This window comes from Apiospora marii (assembly GCF_038362585.1).
Source record: "Apiospora marii strain CBS 49790 chromosome Unknown utg000002l_segment0_segment0, whole genome shotgun sequence".
Taxonomy (NCBI): Eukaryota; Fungi; Ascomycota; class Sordariomycetes; order Amphisphaeriales; family Apiosporaceae; genus Apiospora; species Apiospora marii.
The window spans coordinates 1,390,136-1,406,825 of NW_027117373.1; the positions used below are offsets into that span (position 1 = coordinate 1,390,136).

The 16,690-nt window shown below is 55.3% G+C and overlaps 6 protein-coding genes across 6 annotated transcripts; 4 read left to right on the plus strand and 2 right to left on the minus strand.

The window, feature by feature from the left end:
* Positions 1-772: 772 nt before the first annotated feature.
* PG985_002123 (uncharacterized protein) lies at positions 773-1,386 on the plus strand (the record flags this gene model as incomplete). The annotated part of the gene is made up of 2 exons (XM_066821892.1): positions 773-930; positions 1,065-1,386. 2 exons carry the CDS (start codon positions 773-775, stop codon positions 1,384-1,386), a joined length of 480 nt encoding a protein of 159 aa, XP_066689324.1.
* Positions 1,387-2,620: 1,234 nt separating this feature from the next.
* Positions 2,621-3,378, plus strand: PG985_002124 (acyl-CoA N-acyltransferase; the record flags this gene model as incomplete). Its single annotated transcript, XM_066821893.1, has 2 exons — positions 2,621-3,026; positions 3,122-3,378. The coding sequence occupies 2 exons, from the start codon at positions 2,621-2,623 to the stop codon at positions 3,376-3,378; spliced, it is 663 nt and encodes a 220-aa protein (XP_066689325.1).
* Positions 3,379-3,652: 274 nt separating this feature from the next.
* Positions 3,653-5,373, minus strand: PG985_002125 (uncharacterized protein; the record flags this gene model as incomplete). The annotated part of the gene is made up of 7 exons (XM_066821894.1): positions 3,653-4,162; positions 4,256-4,451; positions 4,525-4,580; positions 4,644-4,779; positions 4,837-5,008; positions 5,118-5,145; positions 5,215-5,373. The coding sequence occupies 7 exons, from the start codon at positions 5,371-5,373 to the stop codon at positions 3,653-3,655; spliced, it is 1,257 nt and encodes a 418-aa protein (XP_066689326.1).
* Positions 5,374-6,884: 1,511 nt separating this feature from the next.
* Positions 6,885-9,019, plus strand: PG985_002126 (uncharacterized protein; the record flags this gene model as incomplete). The annotated part of the gene is made up of 5 exons (XM_066821895.1): positions 6,885-6,934; positions 7,013-7,135; positions 7,276-7,492; positions 7,574-8,723; positions 8,808-9,019. 5 exons carry the CDS (start codon positions 6,885-6,887, stop codon positions 9,017-9,019), a joined length of 1,752 nt encoding a protein of 583 aa, XP_066689327.1.
* Positions 9,020-9,362: 343 nt separating this feature from the next.
* On the plus strand, positions 9,363-10,682 carry PG985_002127 (trichothecene 3-O-acetyltransferase; the record flags this gene model as incomplete). Its single annotated transcript, XM_066821896.1, has 1 exon — positions 9,363-10,682. The coding sequence occupies one exon, from the start codon at positions 9,363-9,365 to the stop codon at positions 10,680-10,682; it is 1,320 nt and encodes a 439-aa protein (XP_066689328.1).
* Positions 10,683-11,199: 517 nt separating this feature from the next.
* Positions 11,200-16,115, minus strand: PG985_002128 (ABC transporter A family member 3; the record flags this gene model as incomplete). Its single annotated transcript, XM_066821897.1, has 2 exons — positions 11,200-12,779; positions 12,839-16,115. 2 exons carry the CDS (start codon positions 16,113-16,115, stop codon positions 11,200-11,202), a joined length of 4,857 nt encoding a protein of 1,618 aa, XP_066689329.1.
* Positions 16,116-16,690: the final 575 nt, after the last annotated feature.

Sequence of the window (16,690 nt, forward strand, 5' to 3'; positions counted from 1 at the left end):
AGGTGAATTGCCGAGAAGAATGTACACTTTGCTCGACTACCTCGTTACTTTGTACATAATAAACCGTTTTCGTCCACAACCTACATGAGTCTTTGAATAGGGGCCGGGCATATAAATTGCCTTCGCCATGATACCATTTTCATGTAATACGTAAGATATAGACGGTAAATGATGGGTTAAGCCCCTTGTCAAGAATTTGTCAAGAAGCGAATACAGAGTAAGGGTCTTGGTGATGTTCATCTCTCAGTGTTAGTGCCACCTCGCCGTGGGAGTGAGCTAGCCAGCTAGCATTGGCTGCACACAAGCCAGTACATTGGCCTCAGTCCACGCCTGGGAAAGACGTGCATAGAAGGGAGCCATGCAGAGTGTCATGAAAATGATATGTTTACTGCGTTCTTGTCTAGCCGAGCTTGGGCACATGTACAAGCGTACCTCACTAGCGTGGGCCTACTAGGTTGGAGAAGACCCTGAGATCGAAGGTTGTATTGGCATTCAAAATACTACTCGTCATCGACTGCCAGATCGCGCCCTAAACTTAGACTTCGCAGGTCCACCTACAAGCCATCATAACACCATGACATGCAGGTGTTGCTGGGCGCAAGGGACAAAGACATGGATGGGGAAATGACTTCATACATATCTCATTATGGACAGGAGAAGAAACCTGGCTATTAATACAGAGAAACGTCCATTTGATGCATTGATGGAATAGCCAGATTCCATCTTACACATCAGACCAGTTCACGAATAACAAGCTTCTTCACATCCAACCATGTCTTCAAAACTGCTACAATCGGCGACTCGTTCCGCTGCACGGACTTTAGGACGGACAAGCCAGACGTCATCACGAGTTGACGCCTGCAGGACGGGCCGGACCTACGCTACAATGGACAAGCCGCCGCCGAGCCAGGGCGGAAACAACCGAGCCATGTAAGTGATGCTCCTGAACGCTTCCCTTGAAGGTCATCACCCCCCACTCCCGACCTCGCCCTCCGTGCAGATACATACATACGTCGTAAACCTCAAATACCTAACCTTTTGCTTCTTCGTTACCACCTACACAGCGGCCTAGCCCTCGTCGGCCTCACCCTGCCAGCCCTCTACCTCTACAGCTCGCGGTCGGCCTCGGGCACGCACCCGACGGCGGCGGCGGCGGCCCAAACGGCGGCCTCCGCGCGGCCGGACCTCGACCCGGCGGGCAAGACGCGCGCCAAGAAGGAGGAGAGCGCGGCCAACGGCGGGCAGCCGAAGCACATGCACCCGGAGGACCACGACCCGGCGGCGTTCAAGCCCGGGTTCGGGCGGCAGCACGAGCGCAAGCGGGTGGATGGGCCGCCGGATGCGCGGAATCATCAGGAGCTTAATGATCGGAACAGGAACATTTGAGGGGGGCGATTTGGGGTTTGATAAGAATATTCATGTGGCTATGGGAGATGAACCTGTAGATGCTTCACGGTGTAATGGACATTGTTTAGGCGACCTACTTGATTTACCACTTCTTCCTGCTTCTACTGCTGTGTTGGATGCGTGTTGTTTGCGGGGACGGATGTATACAAACAGCAATCAAACAGTTGGCTCTAACAACAACTATGATGTCGCAAACTGAGTAGAATGACCCAATGCCAGAATTGCTAATGGAAAGGGGTTATAAAAGACTTTGATGTCCAGCCATTCGGGGCTTGATGCTTGTCACTTTTACATGTCCAAATTGGGACATCTCTGATGTGGTGGCTGCATCCAATATGCAATCAACCTCACAGTGGTGCTCAGTGCAGATTCGGAACACCTACCAGGAAACTCTTGGATTTTTGGAAAGCAGAGCATTGATTGAATAGGTCGTTATTGGTTCAACGCATTGGTGTTGAGGTTTCTCGAGAAATGGTAAGGAATGGTGTGGGAGCTCTATGTATTATAGGTACCCATAACGGAGAATTAATTCAATAATCCCATACGGCCCATTAGTATAGTGGCAGTATACGTGCTTTGGGTTCTCCTCAATCTGCACGTGACCCGGATTCGAATTCCGGATGGGCCCCAACTTTTGCACTTTTGCCGGTTCATTTTTGGTCTATCATAATCTCTCTGTTTGATTTTGCGGTCAAAAAGTCATCAATTGGCACCTAGGGGTAGTATGACGCTGCCAAACTGTCAAGTAGCAGATGCTACATGTGGCGGCGCAGTGGATGCTGCTCTCTACATGAATACATCGGGATACTCGGGCCTCGACAAACCGAGACCCGGGGGTAATTGGAACCCGTGCAACCCCAAACCCCGGACCGCCTATCCTTTTGGTATGGACTGCAACCAGCATCCAATATACTGGTTACCCGCTGTCACAACATACGAGAGGTGATAGTGGCAGCCAATAGGGACACCCGTATGGCATGTTGCTACCTCGCTTGCATCCAGCTCGCAGGCCGCGGGGTCGTCTAATAGAACCCGGGTAGTATATATCAAGTACCTATGACCGTGAACCCCCGCCCTGTCGTACATTTTACTCCCTTACCGTCATCAGACAAGCCGTGACGCTCAAGAGAATGATTCATCATTAGACCTGGCCGTTTATCTTCATCTCTCCATTTGATTCCCTCTTTCTTCGGTTGTGAACCGCCCGACCAAGATGACACAGCAGGCCCCGCGCTTCACCCTGACGCGCGCGACCCCGGCCGACATGGACGAGGTCGCGCGCCTCGAGTACGACTGCTTCCCGGCCTTCATCCGCGCCGCCTTCATGGGCTGCCGGTCCGAGGCCGACCTGCCGCGCGTGGCCGACCGGTTCCGCGACGAGATGCGGACCAACGTCCACGACATCTGGATCCTGGTCCGCGATATCGAAAGCGGCAGGCTGGCCGCCGCGAGCAACTGGCGCGTCTATCTGAACGGCGCGGCCGCGCAGGCGTCGGACGACGCGCCGATGCCGTGGATGGCGGAGGATGGGGGCGACGGGGAGGCGCTGGCGCGGGCGCGGGTCGTTATGGGGGAGATGAATGCGGCGCGGAAGGTTGCTAACCCTGAGGGGTTCTTGCGTGAGTTTTGCCCTGTCTTGCCTGACCTAATGAGCCCTTTATCTCCGATTTGTTCGGTTGAGACGCTTCGAGTTAATGGTGCATGAAAAATACAGATCTCCATATCTGCTTCACCAGCCCCGAGTTCAGGAGGAAGGGTGCGGGCAGCTTGATGCTTCGGTGGGGTTGCGACCTGGCCGACCAGCTGGCACTGCCTGGCTGGATCGAGTCGTCCGCCGAGGGCAACTTCTTGTACAAGGTGTTTGGCTTCTACGACGTCGCCAAGATGAAGAATGAGGGGGATATGAGTGGGACCTTTATGAGGCGCGATGCGAGGGCCACACTTGGAGCCGCAAAGGCGGGTGAAAGTTAACCGAGTTGAATTAGGGGCTAGGATAATATTGAGGAACAAGTAGCGGGCGCGGATAGGTGTTTCACGGCGTACCATGTCGGACAACAGTTCTATACATTGATCTAAGTGCTTTTCCAACCATGACGCCAGGTATACATAAAAACAAATCCAATTGCCGCTATGGGCCATACAGATAAGAAAGAAACACATTCTGAACGTCAATCGTAACTCAGGGGGGGAGGGGCGTGTTCCTTTTCAGGAGGCTCACTTTCCCCCTCCCCCTGATGAGATCCACCTACTCAACGTGGTACGTGGTGGTGACCATAATGCCGCCCCCAGCAGACTGCCGGCTGCCATGCGGACGTTGATTCTCCTGATGATGAGGTTGAGGCCTGTTGTCTACAGCCCCCAACCCCCTCTCGACATCGGGGATGATCTCGGTGACCTCGAAGCCAGGCGGCACAATCATCTCCTCGCTCGAGTTCTGCGACATGGTGCGTGTCAGCTCGCTACCACCTTTATCCTTCCGGCCCTTGCTCGACCAGTAGCCGCCGCCAAAGGCGTTCATGGAGTGCGTGAAGCTCGCCGCCGCCGCCGTCGCGGCGTAGGGCCCCTCGTTGCCGGTGCCGGTGCCGGTGCCGCGCCGGAACGAGAAGTAGGCGGCGCGCACGGCCGACCGGCTGCCGCCGCTCTGCTGGGTGCTGCCGAGGCCGTCCTTGCTGCGCATCAGCGTCGTCTTCATCCACTTGGACTGCGAGAAGAGGGGCTTGATGGCGGCGGCGTTGACGGCGATGATGCCGATGAACTGGCGCAGAAGGCCAGGTTAGTGATCAATTCCTTCATATCTTGCAGCGATTTATCCATCGTATGCCTCCATGCTCCACGGTGTTCCACTTACGGTTTCCCGGATCGCCCAGATGGTGCTGACGTTGATGCCCTGAATGTCGTGCAGGGACATGACGCAGCGCAGGATGGTGGCGATCATGATGAAGACGCCGGAGCAGAGGAGGAGGCCGACCGCGACCTTGCGGCCGCTCGTGAGCTTGACCTTCCAGAGCAAGGGGATTGGAGTTGCCACGATCATGGCGTCGGTGCTGCATAAGCATTGAGTGTATTAGCGAAAAGGGAATGCCTCGACATTCGGGAGACGAGAAAAGCCATGCGTACCTGACGTTGAGGACGACCAAGGTCAAGTAATTGGCTACCGCGAGAGTACATGAGTCCTGTTTCAGTCGGGGTCAGTTCCATTTCGATGAGAAAGGGGTGAATAGATGGTTCCAACTTACACCAGGGTTTGGATAGACCTGCCAGTTCTTTCTCAAAGGCTGGCAGTGGCCCAGAATCACGGCCAGCATGACGATATAGGCAAGCACACAGAGAACACCGAGAAATTTGACGAATCTCTGGAGACGCAAACCCTCACTGATTACTCTGGGTTAGTATGATCCCCGACGCGAATGACAGAAATAGGAAACTTACGTGATACGGTGGAAGAAGCAGAGCATAGTGCCCTTGAGGCACCAGATGAGGGTGACGTAAAAGCACCACCCGGCCAGCAAGTATTTGGAGCCCGCCGCCATCTTGGCAATCTCTTCTGGGCTCAAGGTGGCTCCCATCTCATCCGTGATGCCGATGTTTGTTCCGTTTTGGCCTGCCGTCGAGGAAAAAGAGAGTCTACGAGTTAGCCATTTGAACGAGCCCCTGAGCCATCGGAAATGGTAGTAGATGGATCGGTGTGAGAGAGGGCCAGGAAGATGTACCGATCAGTTCCAGCATGCATAGTTCGGCCTGAGAGAGAGCAAGGTAACGTGTGAGTATTAAGGGTCCTTAGATCTGTCGATGGAACGAATGGCTTACCGTCCAGAATACCAACGAGAGCACGGCGAAGACATCGTCGCCTTGCCACTTCCTGAACCCGACGGCTCTCCAGCGGGCAAAGTATCGAAGAAACAGCACCACGACTCCGATGGCGTACTCTGTCCAAGCTTCTCTCTGGAAGGGGGTGCTTCCGCCCATGGTGACTAGAAGTAAAAGTGTCCAGCAGCTAATGATTCACAACGCAAGGGAAACGAACGTGGGCGGAGAGATCTTGGAAAACGCTCCGGGCTCAATGCCGTAGGGGGTTGCAGCTTTGGTGCGTATTATAATCCGATATCCATTGGAATTCCTATAGGCCGTATGGTGGTATACATGACATCCACCATCGCCAATTGGAAAGGTCGGGTGTTCGGCGACGTGGCTGTTAAAAGCAAACCCTCCAACCTTTCGCCCCTGCCACCGACGACCTGGGGGAGGGGGTTCGCAGCGATCGCCAAGAAGTTTATTCCGAATACCTGTCTTCGATCTCCTGCCCATCATCCATCTCCAGGGGCAGTTAGGTGGTGGAGGGGGGACTCAACGAGGGTGCAGATCGCAACTAGAATGCGTATTCTAAAGTCAGGGGCAGGCACACACACGGATGCAATATTGCAGAAGCTCTCTACATGAACCGTTTTGCATTGCAGAGACATTGTCTCAACGGGTCAGCACCCAATCCCCTTGTCGGCATTAAGCAGGCGAGTCGAAAAAGCCGAAAAAGCCATGACGAGGAAACAGAAACAAACATGCCGGATATCGTGGTCCCCGCCCGTGCTGCTCTCTTCCGCCTGAGACACAGGGTGGAGTGAGTGGCATACACTTCACAAACTCAATGCGCTGTCATTGCCATTGCTAGCGCTGCCGTATAAGACATACGGTGGCGGCATGCACCCTTAAGTACTAGCCAAGTAGTCGCATTTCGGTTTTCTTGGCCGTCGGCTTGGCATCCGATCAAACGTCCAAATGCGAAAACGCAAGTGTTATCCTACTTACCTTCGTAGCTCGATGCTGTAGCGTTTATACGGACACCCGCCGGGGCTCTGCTGTAGTGTCGCCGGCTAGGGACGCATCGGGAATAACGGATGGTCGGGGTCCAATCCCGAACCCGGCAGACACACCCTCTTGCAGCCAGCGTACAGTAAGTAATACATTGTCTTGGGGGGAACCCCACCCTGACTTGTAAATGGCGTCGCGTTGGTTCTCCATCAGCATTAAAGATTGCTTTTTTTATGCTGTAAGTCTTCAACGTTGGCGCCGGCCTTTGCAGATCGCCCAGCCCGTAACCTCTCGGCACAGGAACCGCAAACCAATCGGCCGCGGCGGAGGGGGCGTTGGGATTACTACGCGACGCTAGGTGATTGGCAAGGCGACTATGCACGAGGGGTCCAGATCTGACTGACCCCTCGTCATCAACCTCTGACTGAGAGCCCCCTCCCCTCCTTCTGCATGTATACTTGTGTCGCATACTACTACAGGCAAGCAGCGGGGAAACTTGGAGAGAGAGAGGGCGAGGGAGATGGGGAGTGGCAGATCCATTGCCCCGAGGCGGCAATATTAAAACATACATATGATATCGCCAGCCTCCAGGCGCATGAGTAAAGTATCTTTCCCCCAAATCCCCTTCACATCTTTTTTTCGTGTGCTGTGTGAGAATCTGATTTGTCGCCAACATGGGCTCGATAGTTACCCCTGCAGAGGAGTACGATTTTATCGTATGCGGGTGAGTTACATTTTGCTAGATTGAAGTCTGTGCCATACCATACCTACCACCTTTACTTACCAATGTGTGAACGGACAGAGGTGGCACGGCCGGGTGTGTCGTAGCCGGGAGGCTCGCGGAAAGCAACCCTAGTCTCAAAGTTCTCGTTATCGAGGCAGGCCAGCACAACGAGCATCTGGAGAACACCCAGATGACAGGAGGGTGAGTGATCATATATTTTCTTTCTGTCCATTTGCTTCTTCCCCTTCTCCTCGTTCTTCTTCTTCATGCATGTCTAAGAAGCAGCCACCTACTCACGTGTACACACACACACACACACACACATACTGACTCCTCTGAAGATGGTCACAACTATTCGATGCAGAGACGGACTGGAACATTGTGGCTGACAAGGGAGACGCCATCAACGACCGCCAGGTCAAACTGAGCCGGGGCAAGTATCTCGGGGGATGTTCCGGCTGCAACGGCACGCTCTGCATCCGCGGCTCGAAGCAGGACTACGACGACTGGGGCTGCGAGGGCTGGAGCGGGGAGGAGTTCTTTGGATACATGCGCAAGGTAAGCGATGCTTGGCCAGGTTTCTCGCGGTGGAATATTATAGTTCAGCCTCCTTTTCTGGTGACTAACAGGAGATGCCAGGCCGAGACATTCCACACCAAGGAATGGTTCGACGAGTCTGCCAAGTCCCACGGCTACGATGGGCCCCTGCATAACGAACCGCATGATCTAGCCCCCATCTCAAACCTCATCCTCCAGTCCATGGTCTCCAAGGGGATGCCATTGGACCCTGACATGTTCTCGCACGGGGAGAACCCCCAGGGGTGTGGCCATCCCCCGCGCACCGTCCATCAGGGTATTCGTACCACCGGGGCCGACTTCATCACCAAGAACAACAACCGACACAACATCACCATCCTGGTGGAGACACACGTGGACAAGGTCATACTCGAGACCAACTCGCAGGGCGAGCTGCAGGCGACAGGCGTGCGGGTCATCAAGCCGGACGGCACCGCGGCCCGGCTCTCGGCCAAGAAGGAGGTCATCGTTAGCGGCGGCGCCTACTGCAGCCCCAACATCCTGCACCGGTCCGGCATCGGCGCCCGCTCCGACCTGGAGCCGCTGGGCATCTCGACGCTGGTGGAGCTTCCCGGCGTCGGGCGCAACCTCATGGACCACCTGATCGTCTTCATGTTCTACGAGACGGACCGGGCCGGCCTGACGACGGACCACCTCGTCTACCACGGCGACGCCTTCAAGACGACGTACCAGCAGTGGAAGGACGAGAAGACGGGCTTCCTGTCCACCTTCCCCTTCGGCGCCTTCGCCTACGCGCGCCTCGACGAGCGGCTGGCCGACTCGGCCCTCTGGAACGCGGCGGCGGCGCGGGCCGGGCCGGGCCGCGACCCCATGGGCCTCACGCCGCGCCAGCCCCACGTCGAGTTCTTCAACACCGAGTGCTACGGCGGGCCCAAGCAGTACGACCAGTTCCCCGTCGACGGCGAGCACGCCTTCAGCATGATCGCCGAGCTCTTCGGCGCCCGGTCGCGCGGCGCCGTCCGCCTGCGCAGCGCCGACCCCCTCGACAGGCCCCGCGTCGACTGCGGCTACCTGTCCGACCCGCTCGACCTCGAGGTCCTGGCCGAGGCCTGCCGCCTCGGCAACGAGATCGTCATGGAGGGCAAGGGCACCCGCGGCATCGTCAAGGGGTCTTGGCCGCCCGAGCTGACTCACCATACGAACAAGACCCGGGAGGACTGGATCCCGTACGTCAAGGAGCATGCGACGACGTGTGAGTAGTCACTCTCTCCCTCTTTCGGTGCGCGTGCGTGTGCAGGAACCAATCAAGCTGACAATCTGACTTCCTCAAAAATAGGCTACCACGCCTCCGGTACTTGCGCCATGGGCAAGGCGGACAATCCCAACGCGGTGGTGGATGAAGAGCTTGTGGTGAGGGGAGTCAAGAACCTGCGAGTGGCGGATACCAGTATCATACCCATTCTCGGCGGCGCGCACACGCAGATGCCGGCATACGGCATTGGGGAGAAATGTGCTGATCTCATCAGCAAGAGGTGGAAGTTGAATTAGCTAAATTAGACTGATTGGCTTGATGCTTGATAGAAGAAATGCGATTTATGAGAGCAATACAAGATTCTTCGACTTTTTCCTGCCTTGCGATTGAGTAGAGGGTTGAGTTTGATATAAACAACACGGGTTGTTTTTTGCAGGACTTCAATGACGTTCAACCGAGCTAATCGGAGCCGTACCCGGCTCAAACGTGCCCGTTTCGGTACCGCTTTCTATACCTATACTTGTACCGACAATTCGTCAACCTCCCTCTTGCCAATTAATTGCAAAAGACGCTCCTTTGTGGCTTGGAAATACATAATGATTGACCTTGTGCATGTTAGGTAACACAAATACTTCAACGATGGCGTCGGACTCATTGGATGTGTGCCTGGACATCTTCGGCCAACACCCGAGACACAGCCAAATATACACACCGGTATGCTTCGGCTTCCCCTGTGATGAGCAGCATATCAGCGAGAAATCCGTTCTCGCACACTTCCAAGCCGGCCTGGAACGGCTGACACGCGGTTTTCCCTGGATTACCGGCCAAGTCGTCCGAGGCGATGACGGCATCTTCAGGATCAGACCCTACAGAGAAGCCCCCTCGATTACGGTGAAAGATTTACGGCGAGAATTCCCGCCCATAATAGCAGATTTATTAAAACCAGGCGGCGGTGGCGGCATTCCCGCCTCTCTGTTGGATGAGTCGACCCTTGCCCCGTGTGGCACATTCCGCCAGCCCACCGGCCGCGGTACCACCGGACCAGCAACGCCCGTGTTTCTGCTGCAGGCCAATATAGTCCCGGGTGGGCTCTTGCTCGTGGTCAACGGCCTGCACAGCTGCATGGACATGGCGGGCCAGGCCCAGATGATCCGCCTCCTGGCGAAGGCGTGTCGCGGAGAGCCCTTCACTACTGAGGAGCTTTCGACGGGCAACATGCCGAGAAGCGATATCCTCTTGCCCCTCCTCGACATCTTTGATGAGGAAATTCTAAAGGGATCCAAAGAGCCCATTGCCTCTTTGGCAGAGGATAAGGACGACCAGGCGAATTCACCGGCAGCGGCAGCAGCAGCAGCAGACCGCCCAGGCGAGCAACGACGGCCCCCGCAAACGCCAATATGCTGGTCCACTTTCATCTTCTCCAGGCCAGCCCTACAAGCCCTCAAGACCGCGGCTTCGGCCACGATGCCCTCGGCACAAGAAGAAGAAGGAGAACATATCCCCTTCATATCCACAGACGACGCCCTAAGCGCCCTCCTCTGGCAGTCCATCACGCGCTCCCGCCTCCCCCGCCTATCACCCCCATCCCCACCCCCCTCGCCCGCGGAGCCAACCACCACCACCACCACCACCACGTTGACCCGCACCGTCGACGCCCGCAAGTACGTGCCCGGCCTATCGCCCGCCTACCCCGGCGACGCCGCGTGCAAAGTGTCCAGCACCTTCGACGCCGCGTCCCTCGCGAACAAGCCCTTGGGTGCCATCGCCGCCGCGTTGCGCGCCCGCCTGCGCCCCGACGAAGTGTGCGACGGGATCCGCGCGCATGCCACCAAGCTTGCCAGGGCCAGGGACGGGGCCAGGGTTAGGGTTAACGGCGACAACAGCAGCAGCGGTAGCAATAGTCTGGACCCGTCGACGGGGTGTGAATCTGAGCTCGTGGGCCAAGGAGTCGTGCTATGACTTCGACTTTGGAGAAATTACCGTGGACTCTGGTGATGGTGGTGGATCGAGCAAGCGTCTGGGGATGGTGTTGGGTCGGCCGGCGGTGGTGCAGCGGCCGGTGTTCATCGACGACGCTTGGGAGGGGCTGGTGTACTTGATGCCAAAGCGGCTCGACGGAGGGATCGCAGTATTGGCCTACTTGCGCCAGGAGGACATGGAACGAATGCGTGAGGACGGCGAGTTGGCTAGGTATGGACGATATGTGGGATAAAGATCAAGAGTGGAGGTAGTGTGAATGTATGTCCCTTCCGACTTTACGCCATTAGTACTATGTATGTGTATGAATACTTCAAAATTTGAGATCTATGTCTAATGCTTGTATGCTATTATTATGTACAGTCGTCCGCAACCGATTCGAGACGAGGTTACCATATACACTCTGCTCGACGATCTCATAGACTTAGGCGGTACCCCCCTCGCTCTAGATGCTAGGTCTATACGTTCTTTATACATCCGCAGGACGGTCGGTCAGGCATTACATCCCGCACCGCCACCAGCTCTTCTTCTTCGTCTCCTCGTGGCCCTCCTCCTTGACGTTGTGCTGGCCGACGATGGTCAAGAACACCTGGTCCAGGGTAGTCGGGCTGACGCTGTAGTGTTCGATGCCGAGGCTCTCCTTCTGCTCCTCCAGCTGGACGATCAGGTGGCCGACGGCGCTCCTCTGATCGACTTGACTGGTGTCCCCTCCTCTACCATCGGCGAGCACGGCGCTCGCAGGCACGGAGAAGCGCAGCTGTCCGTGGTACGTCTTCTCTTCCACGTCGGCGCCGGGGTACGTTCGCTTGACCCAGTCCTTGACGCGCTCCATCTCCTCCGGCGTCGAGTGGGGCGCCGTGCGGCTGACGAGGTGAACGTAGAGCGCGTCGCCGAAGCGCTGGCGCAGATTCTCCACCGGGCCCATGGCCAGCATGCGCTTGGCCAGGATACCGGCGCGGTTGGCAAGCGCGTCGGCCTCTTCCATGCTGTGTGTCGTGAGGAGGATCGACCGGCCGGGCACGATGCTGGCCAGCGTCTTCCACATGATGCGTTTCGCCGCCGCGTCGAGACCGGACGAGGGCTCGTCGAGCAGGACGACCGACGGGTTGCCCATCAGCGCGATGCCGAGCGAGAGCTTGCGCTTGTTGCCTCCCGACAGAGCGTGGGCCTGGCGGGTCGAGAATGCCTCGAGGCCGACGGCGCGGATCACGTTTCGAACGTTGTGGTCAACATCGGGTATACCCCTGATGTTGGCATAGAAGCGTAGATGCTCCAGCACCGTCATGGAATCAATAGCATCAAACTGCGGGCACACGCCCAGATTAGCCCGAGCGGCCGCGCGCTTCTTGCCGACGGAAACATTCTCGACGAAGATGTCGCCACCGTTACGGCTTGGCTGAATGTCACCCCGAATAAGGGAAATAGTTGTCGACTTGCCCGCTCCATTGGGCCCAAGAAGCGCGAATACTTCGCTGTGCTGCACACCAAATGTGACATTGTCCACAGCTGTGTTCTTCTTGAATGTTTTTGTCAGGTGCACAACCTGCAGCCCATCCGACTCTCGAGACGAGGTTGTTACGCGCGTCAGCTCATAAGCAACCTCCTCATCAGAATGAGTCTCGTCAGTCTTGGACTCGATTGGTTTCTGCGTGAACTTGTTGAAGATACTGAGCCCAGCACCACTGTCATACCAGATCAGAATACCAAATAAGATGATAGACTGAATGATCAGGTACAAGATCGGTCCTCCATAGACAGTTATGGCAGACGGGTTGGGCGCCAGCTGGAAACCATCGCACGCAGCCGAAAACAGGTTGAGCGCGATGAACAGTGTACGAACGATGGAGCCTATGGGGATGAAGGCGGAAATGATAAAGTGCGCCAGGTTGATATCCTCATCGATTTTGTTGGCCGGGGCATACGTGATGACGCAAAGGTACGCAATCAGGTAAATCAGGAAACCGACTACCTGTCCAGCCGCAGCGAACGCATATGCGGATAGCTGAGTCTTGCAGAACAGCGATATGACATATGCGAAGAGGGTGGAGGCCAGGCCGTACAGCATGAAGATGAGGAACACTGGGACCCGTTAGCACTGGATACCGAAAGAGGACAAACCTCATAGAGAACCGACTTACAGTATGCAACATGGTACCAAACACTGGAGAGCGTTGCGAAAATAATAATAACGAACGCCGTGGATACCACGAGGATGGCAAAGTCGAATGCCAAGTATGCTACCCACAGCGGCAGCGAGCGAACACCATTGGAGTATTGCAAACCTCGAACATTGTTCCGCCGCTCAATATTGGGGTAAAGGCCGAAGAAGGCAGGGAAAGCAGACAACGCCAGGCACATGTAGACGAGGACCTGCAGCGAGTTCCCCATACCCGGGGCGAAGGGACTGTCGAAGGGCTTGAAAGTGGTGGCAATAGTAGCGTTGACCAGCATCACGTTCTGGAGATTTTGAGTTGCCACGGAGCTGTACAAGTCGGCATATTCGGCCTTGTAGGCAAGGGTAGGCACAGAGTTAGAATCACCGAGCCAAAATCCGCCTGGCGTCACATTTTTACGGTGCTGCTCAATATTATCATTGAACTCGCCCAGAGAGTTGACGATGGTGAGCTTCTTCAGGAAGCTCTCAGGGGTAGTACCATTGTCATCTGAGCCCGCCGCCGCCGCCAAAAGGCTAGGAGGGATGTCCGGAAACAGGATAGGGGCAAACAGCCTTGTGAGGTCCTGTTGGTTTGCTCGGGAAGCCGGACCAATGGCGAGGGTAATGTTGTTGTACAAATCCTGGGCGTTACTGTCTGATCTTGACGAGCTCTGATCGGAGGGAGTGCAGCCGATTTGACTTTGGCCCGTGATGAAGAGCATGACCAACCCTGCTGCCACAATGGGAATGAAGAACGCTGCAAAGTAAGGGAACCAGTTCGTTTTGAGAATCGTGATCCTTTTCTTGAACAAAACAGTCAGCTGGCGGCCAAACCCAATTGGCTTCCCAGAGAGCAATGCCAGGCTATCCTTTTCCTTTTCAGGGCCGTCAACTGCTTGCACATTTTCTGAGCTCACTTGCTTGTCGTCGCTTATGCCATCTGCTGATGCTTGCAGCTTGGAGAAGTCTTCGCCGTGGACCTCCTCGGCTACCTGCAGAAAAACGTCCTCGATTGTTGGTCCAGAGTACTTGTAGTCGCTTATACCTGCTGCCTCCAATGTCCGGATCACTTCGGCAGCAGCAGCCGAAGACTTGGCGATGTAGCTGATGACGTCGAACCCGATCTTCATGGTGACGCCCTCGACTTCTGGGGGATTCTTAATATCTTGGGCATTGAAAACATGGATGCGGTACCCGGCGCCCAAACGATCCTTGAGTTCTACAGAAGAACCTTGGGCACGCAAAGTGCCCTTTGAGAGGATAGCAAGCTGATCTGCGAGGAGATCGGCTTCGTCCAGGAAATGTGTTGTCATGATTATAGTACGTCTTCCTCGCTCAGCGAGGAGGATATCCCAGACTTTTCGGCGAGATAAGGGGTCAATTCCGGATGAGACCTCGTCAACACAGCATACGGCAGACCCTCCCGTCAACATCATACCCAGCTGCAATTTTCGTTTTTGTCCACCGGACAAGGTTTTCGACATAGCCTTGATCTTGAGCTCAAGGTCAACAGCATGAACCAGCTCTGTGATTTCCGCTTTTGATGACTTATTTCCAGGAGCCTTGAGGCGGTTGAAAATTTGAATGTGTTCAAAGACCGTAAGCTCGTCCCAAAGAACGTTCTTTTGAGGTGCGATTCCGAGGCCACCAGTACCATCTATAGTGATGTTACCGCTTGACAGCTTGCTGATTCCAGCGATAGAGTCCAACGTCGTGCTCTTTCCTGACCCGTTTGCGCCAAGGAGAGCAAGTATTTGACCTCTCCCAGCGCTCAAGGTTAGTTCATTGACTGCAACGACAGGCTCAGGGGCAGGGGAAATGAAGCTGAAGAGCCGTCTGAGACCGCTGGGCTTGTAAATCTTGGTGAACTTCTCGAGGCGAACAGCCGCTTGGGGCGCATTGGCAGCATCTTGTCCACGAAGGATGGTTCGCCCCTTTGTTGTCGAGCCATGCAAGACCCTCTCCAAATAAGCACCCAATACAGGGTAGGCAAATATTTGTATAACCAGGAAGACCCAGAATACAATGCCAGGGAGTTCCCAGGGACTATCAGGGGGAGTATGCACCAGATCCGCAGGCCACGAATGCTTTTGGTAACGGGCCACATACGTAAGGAACCATACGAAATTGCAAGGTGTGAACAGCAAGCTCAAGACAATGACGGCGGCAGTGCTTGGTGCTGTGAGTGCCTGCGCAAGGATGGCCAGAAGAATGTAGGCGATCGTGCTCACTACACCAGACAGCTGTGACTTTTTGAAAAAGGCCGAGCCGAAGATTGACAACGATGCCAATGCCAGACCGGAAAGAAGGAAATGAACAATCAGCAGACCGACATTGGACGAAGCAAAAACACCGCGCCCGATGATGATGGCGGCAATAATCCAACCAGGAAGATATACAACCGTGAACGCAATGTGATGGGAGAGCAGTCTAGCGACTTGAGCTTCCCACAGGCGCTTGGTCGGCATCATGGCGTCGAGCAGCTGGGACATGCCAATCTCACGTTCCGTGGCCATGAAACCCGTCATGTGGTAGCAAACGCCAATGATGGTGGCAATAAAGGCAACCGCCAGGAAATTGACGAGAGCCTGCTGATAGAGTTGCCGGACTTGCTCGGCGCGCTCCTCCTGGGTCATCGAGGTAAATGCGTATTCGCGGGTTTCGGTGGGCAAAGAGCGTCCAGTGAGCCCCCCGATTGCTGAATCGACTGCCTTCTGTAACGGCAAGGCGTATATCTCGGCATCGTTGGTATCTTTCGTGGTGTCGATTTTGTTGCCGAGAGCGCCATCTGCTCTAAGCGTGTAGTTCCATATCTGCCTCGAGCCTTCGGTAGGCGAGGATTCGAAGACCACAGCTCCATAACAGCCTGTCACGGCGCGCAGACTACTTTTGCAGATAAAGCCGATATCTGCCGGGTCCGATAACCTTGTTGCGTTCTTTCCAGCACCTGTAACTACATCGGCGACCTTGTCAATCACCCGGTCGATATCACCTCCGGCATGCCCGTTGTTTACGAAAACAACGGTTCCCCGATCTGTGCCGCTGGCGTAGTCCAACGCTTCCGGGAGCGACCGCACATTGTGAATGTCTTGGATACCGTATACAGCCGGAGGAACGAATAGATTACGGGCGAAGCTCAGAAACGCAGCCAGCAGAATAGGCAGCACGAAGGCCCTTATTACTGTGGCGAATGAATGTCGTACGAATACGATTTTGAAATTTTTGGACGTTAAAGTCCAGGTTTGACTAAGGAACGCCATGCCTGCTGCTGCTGGTTCGGCGCGCGAACGGTCGGGACTCTCGGAGATAATTAATGTCCAACCCCCAAAAAATTGCGGCGTCGCGACAGAACAACGGTCAGTCAGCCTAGCCGTCGGATGGAAATTGACGGGACGTCGACCTCTAGACGACCAAGCTGGAAACCATGATGGGCAAAACAATGTAAAGAGGAAGAATGAAAGTCAACTGCGGCTATTCAATGACGACCGCCGTACGGGATATTCGCGATCCAGAAACTAGTTACGTCAAGACTTTTGCGCCGAGGGTGGCTGTGGATGCTGACAATCGTAGTGGTCGTATTGCCAATATCGAAGCTGCTTGGCGTGGACTGCAGCTTTCTTCTCGGACAGCAAGCAAACAAACAGAAGGATGTAAAGACGAGAGAGAAAAGAGGTCGCAATGGACAACGTTGTCACACGGGGAACTATACAAAACACAAACAAACTTACTGTACATTATACTTAGACGATTGGCTGGCTTGGGTTACAATGCGACGATTAAAGCCCACCAGGGGCGGGCATGGGCAGCCTGCAGCACGGCTGATGCAGCGTCGCCT